Raw genomic sequence first — 20397 nt, forward strand, 5'->3', positions numbered from 1 at the left:
ACCTTTAGGCCCCTGATTAACAGTTTCTGGGTCCGCCCTAGGACTTTTAAAAAGATACTTATGAGCCTCAGGCACCCTGTAATACCTATCCGGTTTAACAGGAGCAGGAGGCAAAGAATCAGGATTAAGAGAAGCCTCTGTAAAAACATCTTCCACCACATCCAAAACAGGAGGTATAGCCAAAGGCCTATGCTGGGGTAAAACAAAATTCCCTAAGCCTTTTCCTGGAATCAGAGAAGTCCTGACCTTCCCACTTAAAATGCTCCCTCATGGAATGAAGAGTTTCTGAAAAAGAAAAATCCTCAGGAGGAGAAGCAGAAGGAGTAGAATCATCCACATCAGAATCAGAATAAGGGGAATACTCCTGCAAGTCTTCAGCCGAAGACTCTGAAACATCAGAAGCCTGCTCAAAACTCCCTAGCTCAGGCTCCACCCTAGGTCTCTTATCAGGAGGGGGCAGAGAACCCCTAATCAAAGTAATCAAATCTTCTGCCATTTTAAGCATATGCTTTTTGGGCATAGTTCCTGAAGAACTAGGGGTGACACCAACTGAAGCTAAACCTGGCCTGCCTCTGGGAGAAGCCTTGGAAACAGAAAGAGAGGGCCTAACCACCCTAGGCAGGGAGGGGAGTATAGTAACCTGAGAAGCCCCATCAGCCTGGCCTGCCTCCTGAGAGGCCACATCCTGCAATAACAAAGTCTCTCCCTGGGATCCCAAAGAAACCTCCGGTGGAACCACCGGCTCCACCGACACCTCTAAAGAACCGGCGTCCGATGCGGGTTCTTCAGCCTAGGCTTAACTGCTTTGTCCTGCGCTTCGAAGAAGCGGCCGGAGCATCCGACGGCATTTTATAATTGCACCGCTTCAAGACTAACCTGGCACAATCTAACCTTCTCTTTATAGTGCTTATTGAATCTAGCACAAGCGACACCCAACAACGTCGTGCTCAGGCCCTAAACAAGGAATACACAAAGTATGATAGTCTCTATGCGGTATCTGTTTCCCACAAGAAATACAATTATTCACTTTTCTGACATCCGGTAAACCACTGAGGCAAGAAAAACTAAAATATTCTAGCGGGTACTTAGCCAACTTTGACTCGGTCTGAAACTCGAAATCAATTTCAGAACGCCAACCGGCACTTGCAATGCTGCTTCTGCATCGGACCATGCGGCAAAAGAGACTGAGGATATGACGTCGGTCATGCGCATTTGTACCCTGACGTCCTGATGTCAGTCAAATGCGCCTTGACCGACGTCAGCCTTATACTTTGATATTCAGGCCGACCGAGGACAGCAGACTACCCAAGTGTAAGGACTGCAGCAATGTGAGATGAAGAACATCTGCTTCTGCTACAGGCACCGCGCGGCAAGAAAGACTGAAGAAAATGGCGTCGGCTGGTTCCTTTATACCTCTGTCGCACTGACGTCAGGGAAGAAGCGACAACAACCGACGACGGACCTAGACTTTGGAATTCGGCCGACCGAGGACCCGCCTGACGGCAGGAGAACCCATCTGTTATGACTGCAGCTGTATGCACAATGAACATCTACACACCCATTAGTCTGACTAGTCTAATACGCAAATCCACAGAATGAATTATCATGAAAATTATCAAACATATAAGCAACCTTCAGAAACTGGAACTAACCTAGTCTGGCTTTGTCATGGGAAGATCATGCCTATCAAACCTGGTGGACTTCTTTGAGAGGGTCACCAAAGCAATGGATGAGGGGAATACGGTGCACACTGCCTACCTGGCTAAGGCATTCGCTACAACACCCCACACAGCAACTCACAGAACTGGGCATAAAGTTCTACTCACATACAGCAGTGAAGAAGTCAGGACTGGTGATACCACCTCCACTAAGAGACTGGTCATCAGCTGGGTACCTCAGGACTCCAATGCTGGGACTATTATTTGGCATCTAACTTCTTGGATGTAAAGGCTAATGTCCAGGAATGCTGGCTGGCCAGGTTCGCAGATTACTGCAAATTGGAAGCTATTATAGATTCTACCTTGTCAAAAACACCTTACAAAAGGGTCTAACACAGACAAATTGCTGGTGTCAAACTCATGGACTAAAACTCAATCCCAAGAAATGCATTACAGTGTCTTTTAGGAAAACTGCCACCTAGGCTAACTTCTACTCCATTGGTAAGACATCCCCTACGATTTGACTCTGTACTTAAGGATCTGGGAACATATGCAGACAGTAATCTGGCCTTTGACCAACATATGACCAAGGCAGTAAGAAAATAATTTTATGTTGTCCAATTTATAAGTAAGGGCATGGCATCCAGTTCAAAGGAAGTCATAGTGCCACTTTATTTGGTCCTTATCTGACCTATCATTAAGTATAATGCTCCCTTTGGCATGTACCTGATCAAGCATATGCAGCTGCTGGAACACCGCCAAAGGTTTCTTAGCAGGAAAATCCAGGGTATAAGCCATTGTCCTATACGGATTGCATAAAATCCCTATCTCTATACTCTGCCTCTTACAAGTTACTGAGATGCAATCTATGCTTGGCATATAAGGCATCCTCGGATCCAGCTCTGATGGACCTTTTGCACATCTGCAAAATGAACAGCAACAGAACCACTAGCTCTAGATTTAAATTTTCCTTGTAACATAAATAAGGCATACTGGCAAGACAAATACAGGTCTCAGAGGATCCCCATGCTCTGGAAAGTACAGTTTTGTACCAACCATAAATGTAGATGTTCGAGTGTTCACACTGATGCAGTCATTACACTTGGGTTATCCTGCCGTCTGGTGGTCCCGCAGTCGGCCTGAGTTCCAAAGTCTTGGTCCGGCGTCGGTTGCTGTCGCTTCTTCCCTGACGTCAGTGCGCCAGGGGTATACAAGATGCATCCGACGCCATTTTCTTCAGTTTTTCTTGCCCCAGATGTCAGGTGCCCCCAAGTAGGTAGGTAATACATATTGCTAATCAAAAATATACAATAAAAACAATACCTTCAGTTACCAGCAAATACACCCCAAAGGTTGTATAGGATAGAAAGGTATAGATAAGTCCAGCTAGTTCAGAGGGGATGGAGGGAGGGTAACCTGGACTGCAGCAGTGTGAACACTCGAGCATCTACATTTATGGTAGGTACAAAACTGTACTACGTTCATCATGTTACACTGCTGCAGTCATTACACTTGGGTAGAATCCCAAAGCTGAGGTTGGGTGGCTGGTCTATAAAGAGTTAGGATTGGCTAGGATGCCCTGCAGAACTGCAGTGGCAAATCCTGCTCTGGATTTAGAGTAAAGAGGCAGGTGGTAATGCTTGGTAAAGGTGTGCACTGAACTCCAAGTTGCAGCCTCCAAAATTTCCTTGGTAGGTACTCCTCTGAGAAAGGCTGTTGAAGTGGTTGTTGCCCTGGTGGAATGTGGCCTAATGTTATTTGGGACTGATTTTCCATACTGTGTGTAGCAGTACCGAATACAATGTCCTACCATTTGGATATAGTCTGCTTTGAGATAGCCTTGCCATGTGACCCTGCAGCATATGCTACAAACAGTTGTTCAGTTTTCCTGAAAGCCTTTGTTTTGTCCAAGTAGAAGCGTAGCTGCCTGTGTATGTCCAAAGAATGCAGAAATTTCTCCCCTTTATTCTGAAGGTTTGGATAAAAAGTTGGCAAATGGATGGTTTGGTTCAGAGCCACACTAGATACCACCTTTGGCATAAAGGTAGGGTTTGTCCTTAAAGATACCCTGTCTTGATAAAAAATTATAAAAGGTTCCACTGCCATTAATGCCTGTAGCTCTGAGACACTTCGTGCTGAAGTTACTGCCAGAAGCAGAGCTGTTTTCCATGATAAAAATTTTAGATTGGCTGTATTGGCTGGCTCAAAAGGTGGTAGGGTCAGTTTTTCCAAAACTGAATTGAGGTCCCAAGTTGGTGTTGGTGCTCTCCGGGGCAGTTTTATGTTTTTAGCCCCTCTGATGTACTACTTTAGAAAGGGATGAGAGAATAAAGGATGATCCGTGTTGTAATGTGCTGAAATGGCAGAGGCGTGGATCTTAATTGATGAAAAGGGTAGGCCTCTGTCCAGCATCTCAGTTAAGTATTGTAAAATCTGAGGAATGTTTGGAACAAGATGGTCAAGGCTTTGAGCCTGGTTCCAGGCGCAGAATCTCTTCCATTTTTCTGAGTAAGCTTTCCTGGTGCTAGGCCTCCTGGCCTCCAAAATGACATCCATAACAGCATTAGAGAGAGGTGTTGCCTGTTTGACTAATGTATCTGCCATGCAGCCAGGTTTAGGGTTTTGAGCTGACTGTGCAGGATCTGATTGTTTTGTTGAGTCAGAAGATGTGGAATTTGAGGCAAAATCCATGGTGGGCCTTGAGCCAAGTTCCTTAAAATAGGGTAGCAGTGCTGACATAGCCAGTCTGGAGCAATCAGGATCATCTGTGGTTTTTCGTGTCTGGCTTTTAGGAGTACCTTTGAAAGGAGAGGCAGTGGTGGGAAGGCATAAACTTTTAGGTTTTCCCAGCTGAACAGAAGAGCATCCACTTTCTATGCTTGTTTGTGATAAGTCCTTGTGCAGAATTTTTGTAGTTGGCAATTCAGTGGGGAGGCAAAAAGATCTATGTCTGGGCATCCCCACTTTTGCGTTACCATGCTGAAGATTTGTGGATTCAATTTCTATTCGTGAGGGTCCATGATGTTTCTGCTTAGATCGTCTGCCAGAGTATTTTTCTTTCCTGGCAGGAACTGTGCTTGCAGGTGGACTTGATACGTTAGAGCTGTGTTCCACAAGGTCATGGCTTGCCTGCATAGGAGATAAGAATGAGTGCCCCCTTGCGTGTTTATGTACCACATTACTGTGGTGTTGTCTGTCTTTAGTAGTAATTGTCCTGGATGTAGAAGGTCCTTGAAAGCTGTTAGGGCATTTTGAACAGCCAACATCTCTTTTTGATTGATGTGAAGATGCATCTGGTCTGTGGTCCACTTGCCCTGAATGCATTTTCCTGCCATGTGTGTTCCCCAGGCGTAATCCGAAGCATCTGTTGTTAGAGTTTGCCTGGCTGTGGGTTGGGTAAAAGGCTGACCCTTGTTTAGGTGACATGCCTGTGCCCACCATCGAAACTCCTGTTGTAGGCAGGGAATCATTGGTATTACTGCTTCTAAACTGTGAGAGTGTTGAGTCCAAATACTTTTCAGGTACCATTGTAATTTCCTCATATGCAATCTGGGATATGATATTAGCAGTATGCAGGATGCCATGAATCCCAGGGCCTGCAGAATTTTTCTTGCAGGAAGATGGGACTTTCTTGCCAGCAATTGAAAATATTGAGTTAGTTGAACTTGTTTGTCTGGTGTGAGGTAAGTCATTTGGGCCGTTGTATTTAAGCTGGCACCCAGGAATATAATCTGTTGCGAGGGAACTAGTTTTGACTTCTTTTCATTTACTGTGTACCCTAGAGAAATTAGCAACCTTTTTACAAACGCCAGATGCTGTAGAAGAATGTCCTTTGTCTCTGCTTGAATGAGGCAGTCGTCCAGGTATGGATATATTTGAATTCCTTTTTGTCTGCAAAATGCAATTACTGGTGCCAGGCATTTTGTGAAGACCCTGGGCGCAGTAGATAAGCCAAAGAGCAGTGCAGAGAATTGGTAGTGCATTGTACCAGCTTTGAATCTGAGGTATCTTCTGCAATTTTGTCTGATAGGGACATGCAGGTATGCCTCTCTGAGGTCCAGAGTAACAAGCCAAGCCTTCCTGCCCAGCATGGGTAGAAGCTGCTGTAATGTCAACATTTTGAATTTTGGAATATCCAGGTAAGTATTCAGAAATGAAAGGTCTAGTATGGGCCTCCTGGCCTTGTCCTTTCTCGGGACCAGGAAGAGTCTTGAGTAAAATCCTTGTCCTTGTTCCTGCTGTGGTACTTTTTGAATAGTTCTCATGTCCATGAGGGCTGAAATATGTTTTTGTGCCTCTGCCTATTGATTTTGTGGCAGGTCTGGCATTCCTTTTAGCCTTGGTAAAGTATGAAAGTGGAATCTGTAACCTTGAGACACAATATTCAGGACCCATTTGTCCTGGGTGATTGTTTGCCAGTTTTGAGAAAAAAGTGCTAGTGTTCCCCCTAAGGGAGCTTCCAAAAGGGACGTGCTTGGCGTACGGAGGGGAAAGTCATTGTGACTGTTTCCTGTAAGGGTGAGACTTGTCCTCCCCACCTTTTGGGGTTGAGGTGCCCCACTGTCATTTCTGTTTGAGCCTTGGGGTTGAGATCTGCCTCTTGGGCGTCTGTATCTGCCTCTCTGTGGCCTGTCTGACACTAGAAAGGACCCATTCTTTGTTGGCCAATTTCTGCTAAACCGGGGTGGCTGTACCTGTAAGAAATCCTTGACTGTTTGCACAGATTTAGCTTTTTCCTCCATTTTCTTTAACACCTCTTCTGCCTGAACACCAAACAAAGTATCATGCTGTAAAGGAGCATCCAATAATTTTGCCTTAACATTATCAGGTAAACTTTGTTCTTTTAACCAAGCAAGTCTTCGAATCACAGAACCTGTAACTGCGGCTCTATAAGAGGCCTCTAAAGAATCAAAACAACATTGCAGAGTATATGTTTTCCCACCTGCTCAATTGCATGCAATAAATCCTGCATTTCTTTACAATCAGGAGCTTCTGAGCTTGCAAGCATTTTCTGTTTTAACTGAGCCATTAAATATTGTTGGTACTTAAGCATGTGAAACTGGCACTTTAAAGCTCTTACTGCTAAAGTTGCAGAAGTGTATACTTTCTTCCCCCATGTATCCAAAGCTTTGGAATCTCTGTCCAAGGGTACTGGATTTTTTGCAATGGAAGCCTTAACCCGTTTTGGACCCTGGGAAATAGTCTCTGGATCAGCAGAAGGGTTTTTGTAAAGAAACCTATCTGGCTTGGCTGGAGCAGGGGGCAAAGAGTCAGGAGATAAACTGGATTCAGAGAACACATCATCCACAATATCTAGCACTGGCGGAATAGCCAGGGGCCTGTGTTGAGGCAATAAGAGGAAATCCCTGAGCCTTTTCTTGGATTCTGAGTAATCTTGGCTTTCCCAATGGAAATGCTCCCTCATGGTATGTAAAGTTTCCCCAAAAGAATGATCCTCAGGAGGAGAGGCTGAAGGGATAGATTCTGCAGCATCAGAGTCCTCATAGGGGGGTAGAGAGTATCCCTGGCCGGAAGAGGAATCAGAGGAAATGGAAACCTGATCAGAGGAGTCATAGTCTATATCCTGCCTAGGCCTTTTCTCAGGAGGGGGATGGGAACCCCTGATTAGAGTAATGAGGTCTTCGGCCATTTTAAGCATCTGTTTCTTAGGCATGGAGGACTGTCCAGGAGAATGCTGTACTTGTTTCTTTGTCTTTAATGGTACCTTTGTCTTGACTGTTGTTTTAATGGTAAGTTGTGAAGTTCTGAAAACACCCTCAGAAGCCTATGCCTGTGCAGCGGCTCCGGACCCATCTGAGGGATTAGTTTCCGTAGGCCCAATACCTTGAATTTCCAGAGGCCTAGATGTCTCCACGTGGAAGTCAGAAGCGGCCTGTGGCTCTGAGGTAGCGGGTGTCAGGGGCTGCGAAAGCACCTCACTGAGAACCGGCGACTGGCCTAGAAGAGGTTTCGTCGTTGGTTTTGGACCTCGGATGCCTGTCTTTATCCTTGTCTTTGCGTTTTTTCGGTATTGAGGTCGTCAGCTGATCCGACAGCATCGTATAATTGAACCTTCGACCAAAGTAGTGCAAAGCAAAATCAAAACGTCTTTTTATAGTGCGTTTGTTAAATCTAGCACAAAACCGACAACTAGTGACGTCATGATCAGGGTCTAGGCATGGAATACAGTAAGAGTGGAAGTCCTTATGAGGTATTTGCTTCCCACAAGAAATACAATTATTAACTTTTTCTGACATCGGTCTGAGGCAAGAAAAAAGTTTCCCCAACGGGGTACTTAGCTTTATTGAAGACTTTGGACCTGAAATTCTCCTTCGAAAATCTCAGGAGTTGGCCAACCGGCACTTGCGAACTGCTTCTGCTTCGGGCACTGCACGGCAAGAAAGACTGACAAAAATGGCGTCGGATGCATCTTATATACCCCTGGTGCACTGACGTCAGGGAAGAAGCGACAGCAACCGATGCCGGACCAAGACTTTGGAACTCAGGCCGACTGTGGGACCGCCTGACGGCAGGATAACCCAAGTGTAATGACTGCAGCAGTGTAACACGATGAACATCAGGCTCTTCACTCACATGAGGCAGAGTCAATACCTAACCCTATATAAGCAAACTGGAAATTCGCCCCGGGTCTGGTCCCCCATATCTAGCCCTGATAATCAAAAGGCAGACAGTAATGCCCAAACTTGCATACTCCTGCTATACAACCTCTAGAAATTTCGGAACTAACGTATCTCCTCCCAATGAACACCCATGATACACAGGGACACAACTGGGTTGGATTGTATATCTAGGTTTACAAAGGTCCTGGTGATTGTTTGCCTAGTATATAACTATGAACCTTTCCTTTCTGTTACAATTCTGTCAGAACAATGCTCTCTGCTGGTGTGATTGCAACTTTACTAACACTGGTCTTGACTGCGTTCTCATGGATAGGTTTACAACATATATGCAGTTCGGCCTTTAAATTATCATAAGCCGCTATGGAAAACCAGTCCAGCACCTGATTTATAATGTCATAAAAGTATTGCAGTCTCTTCTGTACAGTTTCACAGGTACGGCAGAAAATATCAGGTTTACCCTGCCTGCTGTGTCTACTTGCTCTGCTATTTCTGAAATAGCTCTTCTTGAGAAGCCTCATACTCAACCAGCCTTCACTTCATTTCAGCCTCTGATTTTTGTAGTTTTATCAGTTTATGTGAATAGCTAGTTAAAGTTTCTTCTATTTTTCCTGTCTTTTATTCGACATGAAATAGTCATTCAAGTGTCACTTAAATATCTCTGAATGCATCTGATTTATTTTTTTCCTGTAATTTAGCAGAAGCTATCTCATGTACCAAAGCTGAAACTTGAACTGCCTTTTTGCTGAGCAGCCACAAAGATTTTTCCCAACCAGAGTTTTCTTTTCTCTTTTTCTAGTCAATGCTCTCTGAAGTTCTCTAAATTTAATTTTGGTTGACGTCAAAGCAGTATAATTACTAGCCAGTAACCACATTTTACTAAAACCTGACCTCTTTTTCACAATTTATTTTCATACCAGGGGAGCTCAAATCAACCTGCTGAACATGTGCAGCCATCTTGGAATTCCTATCTTCAGAGTATTTTTTCCAGGAGTATCAAAGACATTTTTGGACGCAGAACAGGATTTGAAGCCAGGTTTCTCCAGTTTTATCAGTTTAGTCAACGGTGAGCCAACAATCTAAAAACAACTCTGATTCTCAATTTCCTGACAATAAAAAAGACTATGCATTACATTTTTCAGTGAAGCTGAAGCCTTCCTTGAAAAGGAAACGTCTGTGTGATGGAAAAAAAGAGTAGTTTAGACTCAACTCAGAGACTGCTACTGGAAAACTGAAATGATCAGGAAGAAGACCAGCAACCAAGTAAAATTAGCATATAGTGGGGGGAGCTACAAAGCTTCAATCCTATTACATAAAACTTGTTCATTTGGCAAACTCCTATATAGCCAACTCTGTAGCACATACTTGGAACACCCCTCAACTATGTTCCATTACCAAGACTAATATCATTAAAAAAGAGCTAAAATCCCATCTGCTAAACTCATGGTCTTTACCATGCCATGATCCCACCTAAACTCCCTTCCAATCTGTCTTCCATCCCTCCCATCTCCTTTATACACTAAACCATTACTGCACTTCTACTCTCTATACTGCCTGGGAGTCTCTTCTCTCACTGCTGAATATTACTGCATACTTCTTTGCATATGAATATTGTTTCATACTTCTTTGTATATATTTGTTGTCATAACACAAAAGTACATCACTGCTGACTATTCTTGTATTTTACTATTCTTGTATTTTACTATTTGCAGTGTATTTTACTTTCCTATATACAATATACTCGCTTGTATACTGACTTGTTTTACACTGACTTTGATGTATTTCAACTATATTATATGTGCTAAACTGCAAATAGTGTCAGTCTGAATAAGTAACTGTCCATGCTTCAATCATCTAACTTTATTGTATTACACTTTTTACACTTAAATGTATATTGTGATATTTGTGTAACTCTGGAGCTTTTCTCCTCGGGCTTACGCTTGGGCTTTTAGCTCAGTCGGACAAACCCGGTCAACAAATGTGAAAATAAAACTGTGGTTCTGCAAGAGAAACTGGCTGAACAGGACTAGAAATCTGATGACTGTGTTAAACTGTGGGAGAACTGTAAAGTATAAACCTCTCTTTATATCATCAATGTTCAGAAGGAAACAGAATGGACTAAAAAGCAACTAAGTAAAGCAGTTTTTCTTCTTATCAATATTTTTATAAACAGTTACTGATGTACATGGTGTGTTACATTGTGAAGTAGTTCTGCATGGTATGCAGAATTATTTTTGTGAGGTGGAAGGAGTTTTATCAGTGACTACTGTTTATACTAGTGATGTTAAAGTAAAAAAAGTACTTTTTCTTTGTCACAGCATATTCACACTTCACACTTAATTTAAGAAAGCCTGCAAGTAAGAAAGTTATAACTAGTATAATGTCATGAACTTGGGTTGCTGGGTATACATAGAATCAAAAGATAATTTTCTACATTTTACTGAGCTGGATCTAGTTTAATGTTATTAATTTAAGCTACAGAAATTATTTTCAGCAAGTAGGCTTGAAAAGCAAAATACAAGATGAAAGCATAAAAAATAAGAGCTAATTCCTGAACTTGCAAAGACTATATATTTTTTCTCCCTTAGCATTTCCTTTAATGAAGAAAAGCAGCCTGTAAGTACAGGCAGTTAATTACAAGAGGTATGAACAGTGTTGTTCTGAAATCAGCAAGGTGCAATATAATTAAACTTAAGAGGTATATTGGCAAGCAGTTCAGTGAAAATAAATCAAGTCTAAAACTGTGAGAAGTGTTCAGTTATCTATCTGCCTCCCCCAGCAGCCTTAATAGTTTAATGCATTAACTTCTCTGAAGTACAGGCCAACACTTAAGGACTCTGGCTAATAAAGTTCACAGATGACTGTAAACTGGGAACCATTAATGAATCCCCAAATGATGTGGATATAAAGGGCCTTACAGAAATAGATGCTTGGTGCCAGAGTCATGGGCTCAAGCTCAATGCCAAGAAATGTATAGTTATCCCCTTTGGGAAAAAACATGTACCCATGAATTACCACACAGGCAGCAGTACACTAAACACCGAAAGTGTGATAAGAGACTTAGGGACACAGGTGGACAGTGGTCTCACCTTTGATAACCACACTGCCACAACAGTCAAGAAATCCTTCTATGCGGCACACCTCATCAAGAAGGGCTTTTCATCCAGAAAAAGGAGGGCATTGTCCCACTGTACCCATCCCTCATTAGACCCATTATTGAATACAATGCCCTGTTTGGTATGTACCTCTCAAGACATCTGCAACAACTAGAAAGGCCGCAGAAATACCTCACTAAAAGAATCACATGCCTGTGCTGCTTCATTTAGTAGGGCATGCAAGCAACTGTTGTATATATGCACTCTTCCTGGCTATCACAGTCCTGCTGTATTACAAAGGCTTACATCATGAATATTGTCCCACCTTTACATTGAAGTCTGACTGCCATAAGTGTCACTAATTCTGATGGCATCTCTCACGGTCTTCTCAAGCCTCACCCTTGCCACAATTCCCACACCATTTCTAGTCTGTCCTCTTCTTAAGTAGTAGACACTGGATCACAAGCCAGGTGGCTTTGCTGCACTGCCCTTCCATACTGTCTCCTGTATACTTAGGATGTACAGCCAAATCCTCACCATCATGTCCATCCACTACAAGCAGCATCCCATTAGTGAACCTACACTGAGTGTAGCAATTCTTAGTTCATGTTTGGTATGTTAACTGGTTTTATGTTTAACTTTCAGTCAACACAGCTATCCCAGGTAACCCAAGCTGGGCAACTGGACACTGGCCAGCCAATAGCTTTTTGACTAAGTGCTGCTGGGTTTTGTGGCGGGCACACACTGTCCAATAAGGGCACATACACCTCTTCCAACATTATGATGGATCTGTGACATAGGTGGGAGTTAGCAAAATCCTCAGCCCAGTTATCAGCAAATACTCGTGTCCATTTTTGATGACATTAGTCAACACGACCAATTCACCTAAAGCCAATTTTTACACCAGCAAGTGGTTAGCCCTGACATGGTGCTGCATGCTCTCCTACCTAAAGGATACTGTGCACTGCAGATGATGCCCAAAGTGGTTGGTCTACACAACTCTTCCCCCTGTAGGGCACCATCTACAGCCTGTGCTGCTGCCCACATCTTTATTTTTGGGTGAGTTTGAGGAGGAAACACTCATCTTGTTTTTGGAAGGTGGGAGGAACCCCAAAGAGGCAGAGGAAAAACATCAAACTTCATACAGGCATTGTCCAGAGGACAGGATCAAACCTTGTACCTTGGGCATAGGAGGTGAAGATTACCATAAGTATAGAAGAAATAAAAACTTTGAATTTCTTAATGTTGACCAACCATTACCTCCAAACGAAATTATCCTACAGATTTCACAAAATTAATGTAATTTAAAATGCTTTTTAAATTCTAACAAATGTCTCGCTTCTATACAGATCAGAATTCTGGTACCTTGACCTTCTGGCTTCACGAGAATGAGATTCTGCTGACTTCCGACGAGAAGTTGTGCCACTTCCATGTCTTGATCTAGAATCCCAAAATTCAATAAAAATTAGTAAAGTTAATAAACAAACATGCTATACCATTTATCTTTGTTTAGTTCAACTCAAGACACATTTTTTTTCATATAATTTTCTTCTATTCATTTGGCTACAACTAGCAAAATACATTATCTCACACAATGTGTATCCTATGTATTTGCAAAAACTGCAACAACCACGACCTTCATATCATCGCATCTGTTTCCTATAGGGGCCCTGAGCCAATGCTACATCAGTGTGTGATGTCATCTACTTGGTCTCTCCAAGACTCCTGACAAATCATCCAGATGCTCGTCCTCATCTCCAGGGACTTCAACCATGTCTCAAACAGAACGCTTAGTACTTTCTCCCAGTTTGTCAATTGCCCCAATAGGAAGAACAGAACACTGGACCTAATGTAAGCGAATGTTAATAAAGCATACAGTTTCACAGCCAACCCACTGCTTGGAAGATCAGACTACAACCTGGTGCACCTTCTCCACCTCTATGTGCCACTGGTTATAGGAGGCAGCCAGCCACCATCAGGAAGGTCAGGAAGTGAACAAGGGAAGCCAGCGCAACACTTCAGGACTGCTTTGAGACCACAGACTAGGAGACCCTCGGGAAGACATCAATAGCTTCATTGACTGTCACTTAGAAACCACTGCACCCTTAAAATCTATATCATGCAAACCATGAATCACCAAGGATATCAAAGCCCCCCTGAAAGAGAAAAAGAGCATTCAAGTCTAGAGACAGGGACGCAGTGAAAAGGGCACAGAAAGAGCAGGCCGAGAAGATTATGGAGGGGAAGGATAGGTACAGGAGGAAGTTGTAACAAAAAATGCAACAGTGCAACAGCAAAGAAGTATGAAGGCAAATGAAGACCATTACCAGCTATAAGCCCGGCAGCCATGCGATGGAGGGAAGTAAAAAGAGAGCCCATGAGTTTAACATGTTCTTTAATACATTTGATAACATGCACTAGACAAACATGCAATGTGGTCCCCACTTGCAAAGGGAAGATGCTCTCCTGGACAGCAAAATGCATACCCTTGTCTGCCCCCCCCCCCCCAGTCTCTACTGTTCAATATAGAGGAAGGAAGATAGTACAGTTGTGTACACTTACCATAAATGTAGATGTTTGAGTGTATTCACTGTTGCAGTCCTAACCAATGGGTTACCTGGCTCCTGGTAGCCCTCAATCGGCCAGAATAACAAAGGTAAGTAAATATGACATCGGCTGTCGTCGGTTGTAAAGGACAACAGAACGTCTGATACAGAAGGAGGCAGCAGACGTTACCTTCCTCAGTCTTTCTTGCCATAACAGTCAGGAGCTCCAAGAAAACAAGGCTTAAGCCAATAATAAAGTAACTTTGGTAAAGTAAACCAGATTCAGCCTGCACCTTAGGAAAGGAGAGCAGGAGAGGACCAAAAAAAGGGGGAAGGAGGGAGGGAAACCAGGACTGCAACAGTGAATACACTCTAACATCTACATTTATGGTAAGTGTACACAGCTGTACTATGTTCATCGTGTTTCACTGTTGCAGTCCTAACCAATGGGTTGATTACCAAAGCCCAGAGAAAAGGATGAGGTACCAACAAAATCAAGGATTGGAGAGAATGCCCTGCAGAACAACAGTGGCTAACCCTGCCCTGGCTCTAGAAAACAAAGGCAAATTATAATGCTTTGTGAAAGTGTGAACAGAAGACAATGTGGCAGCCTCTAAAATGTCTTTAGTAGGGACATCCCTTAAAAAGGCTGCAGAAGTAGAAGCTGCTCTTGTGGAATGGGTCCTAACCCCTTGAGGAGGAAACTTGCCATGAAAGTAATAACTGAAAGTAATACAATGTGCAATCCATTTAGAAATGGTTCGCTTAGAGATAGCTTTGCCCTAAGCTCCAGGGGCAAAACTGACCAAAAGCTGTGCTGATTTCCGCAGGTCCTAAGTCCTGTCCAGGTAAAACCTGAGCTGTCTGTGCACATCAAGAGACTGCAGGATTTTTTTCACCTCTACTTTGAGGATTAGGAAAGAAAGTAGGAAGGTGTATGGACTGATTAAGAGTCAGGCTACAAACCACCTTAGGCTAGGGATTGGTTCTCAGAGGGACACGATCTGTATGGAAGATAAAAAAAGGCTCCACAGCCATCAAAGCCTGCAGCTTCGAAACTCTCCTTGCTGAAGTTATAGCCAAGAGGAAGGCAGTTTTCCAAGAGAGAAACTTTAAATCTGCAGTGGCAGCTGGCTCAAAAGGAAGAAGAGTGAGTTTCTGTAAAACAAAATTAAGATCCCAGGCCGGAGTAGGTGCCCTTCTGGGAGGTTTTCAGTTGCAAGCACCTCTGAGAAACATTTTCATAAGGAGATGAGAGAAAATGGGTTTCTCAAAAAAACAATGAGCAGAAATGGCTGAAGCATGGATCTTGATAGAGGAAAAAGAAAGACCACCTTGAAGCAAATCAGCCAAGTATTCCAGGATCAGCGGAAGAGTAGGCTGAGAAGAAGATTCCCCTCAAGCCTGCATCCAATGAGAGACTCTCTTCCATTTCCCAGCATAGGACTTCCTAGTGCTAAGCCTCCTGAAGTACGTTAACCATCTGCTGGGAAAGGGAAGAAGAAATGGACTGATTCATACAATGAGCCGTGCTGCCAAATGGAGAGACTGAAGATGAGGATGTAGACTGTTTCCCCCTCCCTGAACCAAAAGATATGGCTTCAGAGGAAGAAGCCAAGGAGGAAATTGGGAAAAACTGCGAAGCATTGGAAACCAATGCTGTCTGGGACAGTCTGGAGCTATGAGAATGGTCCTTGGTCTTTCATCCCTGATGTTTAACACTCTGGGAAGAAGAGAAAGAGGAGGGAAGGCATAAACTGATAGTAGTGTCCAAGGGAAGGACAGAGCATCCACTCTCTAGGCCTTGCTGTGATGCTGTCTGGTGCAAAAAAGTGGTAGAAGATGGTTGTCTGGGGAGGAGGAAAGATCCACCTGAGGAGTGCCCCAACGCTGAATGATGCTGTAAAAGACTGCTCTGTTAAGTTGCCACTCGTGAGGATCCAGGGTCTGTCTGCTCAACTAGTCTGCCAAAACACTGAGTTTCCCTGGAAGAAACTGAGCTAGGAGATCCAAGCCCAAGGATGCTGCTGTGGACCAGAGAATCATGCTCTGTCTGCACAGGGGGTAAGAATGAGTCCCTCCCTGTTTGTTGATGTACCACATGACTGTAGTGTTGTCTGTTCTGACAAGCAGAGTTCCTGGAGAAAGAAGATGCTTGAAAGCCAGTAAGGCCTGCTGAACTGTTATCAACTCCTTCAGGTTTATCTGCAAGTGCATCTGCTGAGCTTTCCAACATCCCTGTATGCATCTGCCATCCAGGTGAGCTCCCTAGGCGTAGTCCGATGCATCCGTGGTAAAAACTTGAATGGCAGGAGGTGGGCGAAAAGGCATGCCTCTGTTTTGTAGACAGGCTGTTGCCCACCACAGAAACTCTGTCTGCAGACATGGAAGCAGAGGAATTATCATATCCAGGTCCTGTGTGTTGACACCAAAGGTTCTTGAGGTACCATTGCAATTTCCTCATATGCAGTCTTACATATGGAATCATGAGAATGCAAGAGGCCATGAATCCCAGAGCTTGCAAGTATTTCCTTGCAGGGAGCTGGGACAGGCCTGCCAAATTCATGAAGTAAACAGAAAGAGTTGCCTGCTTCTCCTAGGTGAGATATGTCATCTGGGAGGCTGTGTTCAGACTCCGTCCCAGGAATGTTATCTCCTTGGTAGGAACCATTTTTGATTTTTCCTTGTTGAGAGTGTAACCCAGGGAAGAGAGAAGAGTCTTTACAAATTCCAGATCCATTAACAGCTGTTCCTGAGAATTTGCTTGAATTAGACAGTCTTCCAAGTATGGATAAATCTGAATTTTCGTCTGCCTGCAAAAAGCAATGACTGGAACCAGGCAATTTGTGAAAACTCTGGGAGCAGTAGATAAGCCAAAGGGCAGTGCTGAGAATTGATAATGTTGCTTGCCCACTCTGAAACGAAGGTATTGCCTGCAACTTCCCTGACAGGGGTGTGTAGATAAGCTACTTCGAGATCCAAAGTTAGCAGCCAGGTAGTAACTGATGCAGAGTGAGCATTTTGAACTTTGGAATTACCAGGAAAGAGTTCAGAATGGATAGATCTAGGATAGGATGCCAGGCGCCTTCTTTTTTTGGAACTAAGAAAAGTCTGGAATAGAAGCCCTGGCCTACCTGCTGAGCAGGAACTGATTCTATTGCCCCCAGATTCAACAGCGACAGAATTTGCTTTTCTACTTCTGCCCTTTGGTTTGGAGGAGTGTCCGGGAATCCTTTGGGAATCAGACAGGTGTGGAAAGAAAACCTGTGCCCTAGGGATACAGTTCTGAGTACCCATTTGTCGTCCGTGATGGTGGCCCAGACATTTGCAAAAATTGCCAACCTTCCTCATAAAGGAAACTCCGGGCAAGCAAGAAAGTACAGTTGTGTACACTTACCATAAATGTAGATGTTCGAGTGTATTCACTATTGCAGTCATTACATTTGGGTAATCTGCTGGCAGGTTGCCCTCAGTCTGCCTAATTAAAGAAGTCTTTGGTCCTGCGTTGGTTGCTGTCCTTTCTTCCATGATGTCAGGAGTATAAAACACGCATCCGACACCATTCATCAGCTTTTCTTGCCCCAAATGTCAGGTGCCCCCCTAATGGGGATCAAATAAAATTAAAAACACAAGAGATATACCTCCAACCAAAACCAAATACACCAAAAAGGCTTTTAAGCATAGTAAAAGAAAGTAAAGGTTATAGCCAGAGAAAAGTAGGGGGCTGGAGGGAGGGTAACCAGGACTGCAACAGTGAATACACTCGAACATCTACACTTATGGTAAGTGTACACAACCGTGCTATGTTCTTTGTGTTTCACTGTTGCAGTCATTACATTTGGGTAGATTCCCAAAGCTAAAGTTGGGAGGAGGAATTTAAATATAATTAGGACCAGCTATAAGGCCCTGCAAGACTGCAGTGGCAAAACCAGCTCTGGATTTAGAGAAAATTGGCAAATGATAATGCTTGGTGAAAGTATGTACAAAACTCCAGGTAGCAGCTTCTAGGATGACCCTTGTAGGGACGCCCCTGAGAAAAGCTGTAGAGGTAAACGTAGCCCTGGTTGAATGGGGTCTGATGCCCCGTGGGATAAGGTTTCCATGGTGCTTATAGCAGAAATGAATGCAGTGGCCTATCCATTTTGAAATGGTTTGCTTTGAAATAGCTTTACCCTCTGTCCCTGCAGCAAATGCCACCAGCAGTTGATCAGATTTCCTTTGAGGTTTAGTCCTGTCCAAGTAGAATCTAAGTTGTCTGTGCACATCTAAGGAGTGCAGTATCCGTTCCCCCTTGTTCTGTGGGTTAGGAAAGGGTAGGCAAATGAATGGACTGATTAACAGCCACACTGGATACCACCTTGGGCATGAAGGAGGGATTGGTTCTGAGGGACACCATGCCCGCATGAAAGATGATGAAAGGCTCCACTGCCATAAGGGCCTGTAACTTGAATACCCTTCTTGCAGAAGTGATTGCTAAAAGAAAAGCTGTTTTCTAGGAAAGGAACTTTAAATCTGCAGTAGCAGCTGGCTCTAAAGGAGGAAAAGTGAGTTTCTCTAAAACAAAGTTAAGGTCCCAGGCTGGAGCTCTCCACGGAGACCTTAAATTTTTGGCCCCTCTGAGGAACTGCTTGAGCAGTGGGTGAGAGAAGAGGGGAGGCTCTGTGCTATAATGAGCTTAAATGGCTGGGGCATGAATTTTGATGGAGGAAAAGGACAAGCCCTTATGAAGCATCTCAGTTAAATATTGCAGAATCTGAGGTAAACTGGGCACTGCTGCGCTCATCCCTTGAGATAAGTTCCAGGTACAAAATCTTTTCCATTTTGCAGCATGAGATTTTCTAGTACTAGGCCTCCTAGCCTCTGAAATGATATCCATCACTAATTTACTGAGGGGTGGTAAAGGAGAGATTAGGTGATTAGCCAGGCTGCTAGGTTCAGGGTTTGCAGCTGAGGGTGCAGAATCTGGTTCTCCTGCTGAGACAATAGGGACGAAGTCTGAGGCAGGTGCCATGGGGCCAAGCGTGACACAATGTGGAGAAGGGGGTACACCAGTGTTGGCATGGCCAGTCTGGTGCAATTAAAATCGTCGTTGGCTTGTCCTGTTTGACCTTTAGTAGTACCTTGGAGAGCAGAGGCAGAGGAGGAAAGGCATAAACTGATAGGTTTTTCCAGCTGAAAGATAAATCATCCACTTTCCAAGCTAGTTTGTGGGGAATCCTTGAGCAAAATTTGACCAATTGATGGTTCTGGGGGGAGGCAAACAGGTCTATATCTGGGATCCCCCAATTGCTTGTCAACATGTTAAAAATCCTTGGTTCCAGTTTCCACTCGTGTGTGTCTGAGGTTTCTGCTTAGTCCATCTGCCAGTGTATTTAGTTTTCCTAGCAGGAACTGAGCTTGTAGATTCACTTGGTAGCTCAAGGCTGTGTTCCACAATGCCATGACTAGTCTGCAGAGGGGGTAAGAATGTGTACCCCCCCCGCTTGTTTATGTACCACATGACAGTGGTGTTGTCCGTCTTTACCATTAGTTGCCCAGGAAGAATGTGGTCCTTGAAGGCTGTCAGAGCATTCTGTACAGCTAACATTTCCTTTTGATTTATGTGTAGGTGCATTTGACTTGGGTTCCATTTGCCTTGAATGCAATTCCCTGCCAGGTGAGCCCCCCATGCATAGTCTGATGCGTCTGTTGTTAAGGTTTGGGTGGCAGGGGGTAGTGTGAATGGTAGTCCCTTGTTTTGGTGGCAGGCCTCTGCCCACCAAAGGAACTCTAGGCATAGACAAGGTATGACAGGAATCATAGCTTCTAGATCCTGTGAATGTTGACACCATAGGCTTTTGAGATACCATTGCAGTTTCCTCATATGCAGCCTTGCATATGGAATTAGAAGACTGTAGGAGGCCATGAACCCCAAGGCCGGCAGTATTTGCTTTGCAGATAACTGGGTTTTTGTGGCCACTTGTTTGAAGTAGGTTGTCAAAGGAGTCCGTTTCTCTGGTGTGAGGAAAGCCATCTGGGAAGTTGTATTCATGCTTGCTCCCAGGAATATAATTTGTTGACAGGGTACCAGGTGTGATTTTTTTTTCGTTTATGGTGTACCCCAGACAAGTCAGTACCCTTTGAACAAAGGCCAGGTGATTCAAATGTATGTCTTGGCTTTCTGCCTGAATTAGACAATCGTCCAGGTATGGGTATATTTGAATATTTCTTTGCCTGCAGAATGTAATGACTGGAGCTAGGCACTTTGTGAATACTCTGGGCGCAGTAGATAAGCCAAAGGGCAGTGCAGAGAGCTGATGGTGCATGTCACCTGCTTTGAAGCGTAGGTATCTTTTGCAAGACTCCCTGATAGGGATGTGCAGGTATACTACTTTTAAGTCTAGTGTTACCAACCATTCATCTTTGCCTAGCATAGGAAGCAGCTGGTGAAGAGTCAGCATCTTGAATTTTGGAATCACCA

At 43.9% G+C, this 20397-nt stretch overlaps 1 protein-coding gene across 1 annotated transcript in view; it reads right to left on the minus strand.

Moving 5' to 3' along the window:
* Positions 1–20397, minus strand: part of LOC122797817 (msx2-interacting protein-like) — a 1498925-nt gene that overhangs the window by 945306 nt on the left and 533222 nt on the right. Inside the window, exon 7 of the mRNA XM_044066339.1 lies at positions 12757–12831. Within this exon, the coding sequence (XP_043922274.1) occupies positions 12757–12831 (75 nt within the window). The remainder of the gene's footprint in view (positions 1–12756; positions 12832–20397) is intronic.

Source organism: Protopterus annectens, chromosome 3.part1 (assembly GCF_019279795.1).
Source record: "Protopterus annectens isolate FY-2018-M chromosome 3.part1, PAN1.0, whole genome shotgun sequence".
NCBI classification, from domain to species: Eukaryota; Metazoa; Chordata; order Ceratodontiformes; family Protopteridae; genus Protopterus; species Protopterus annectens.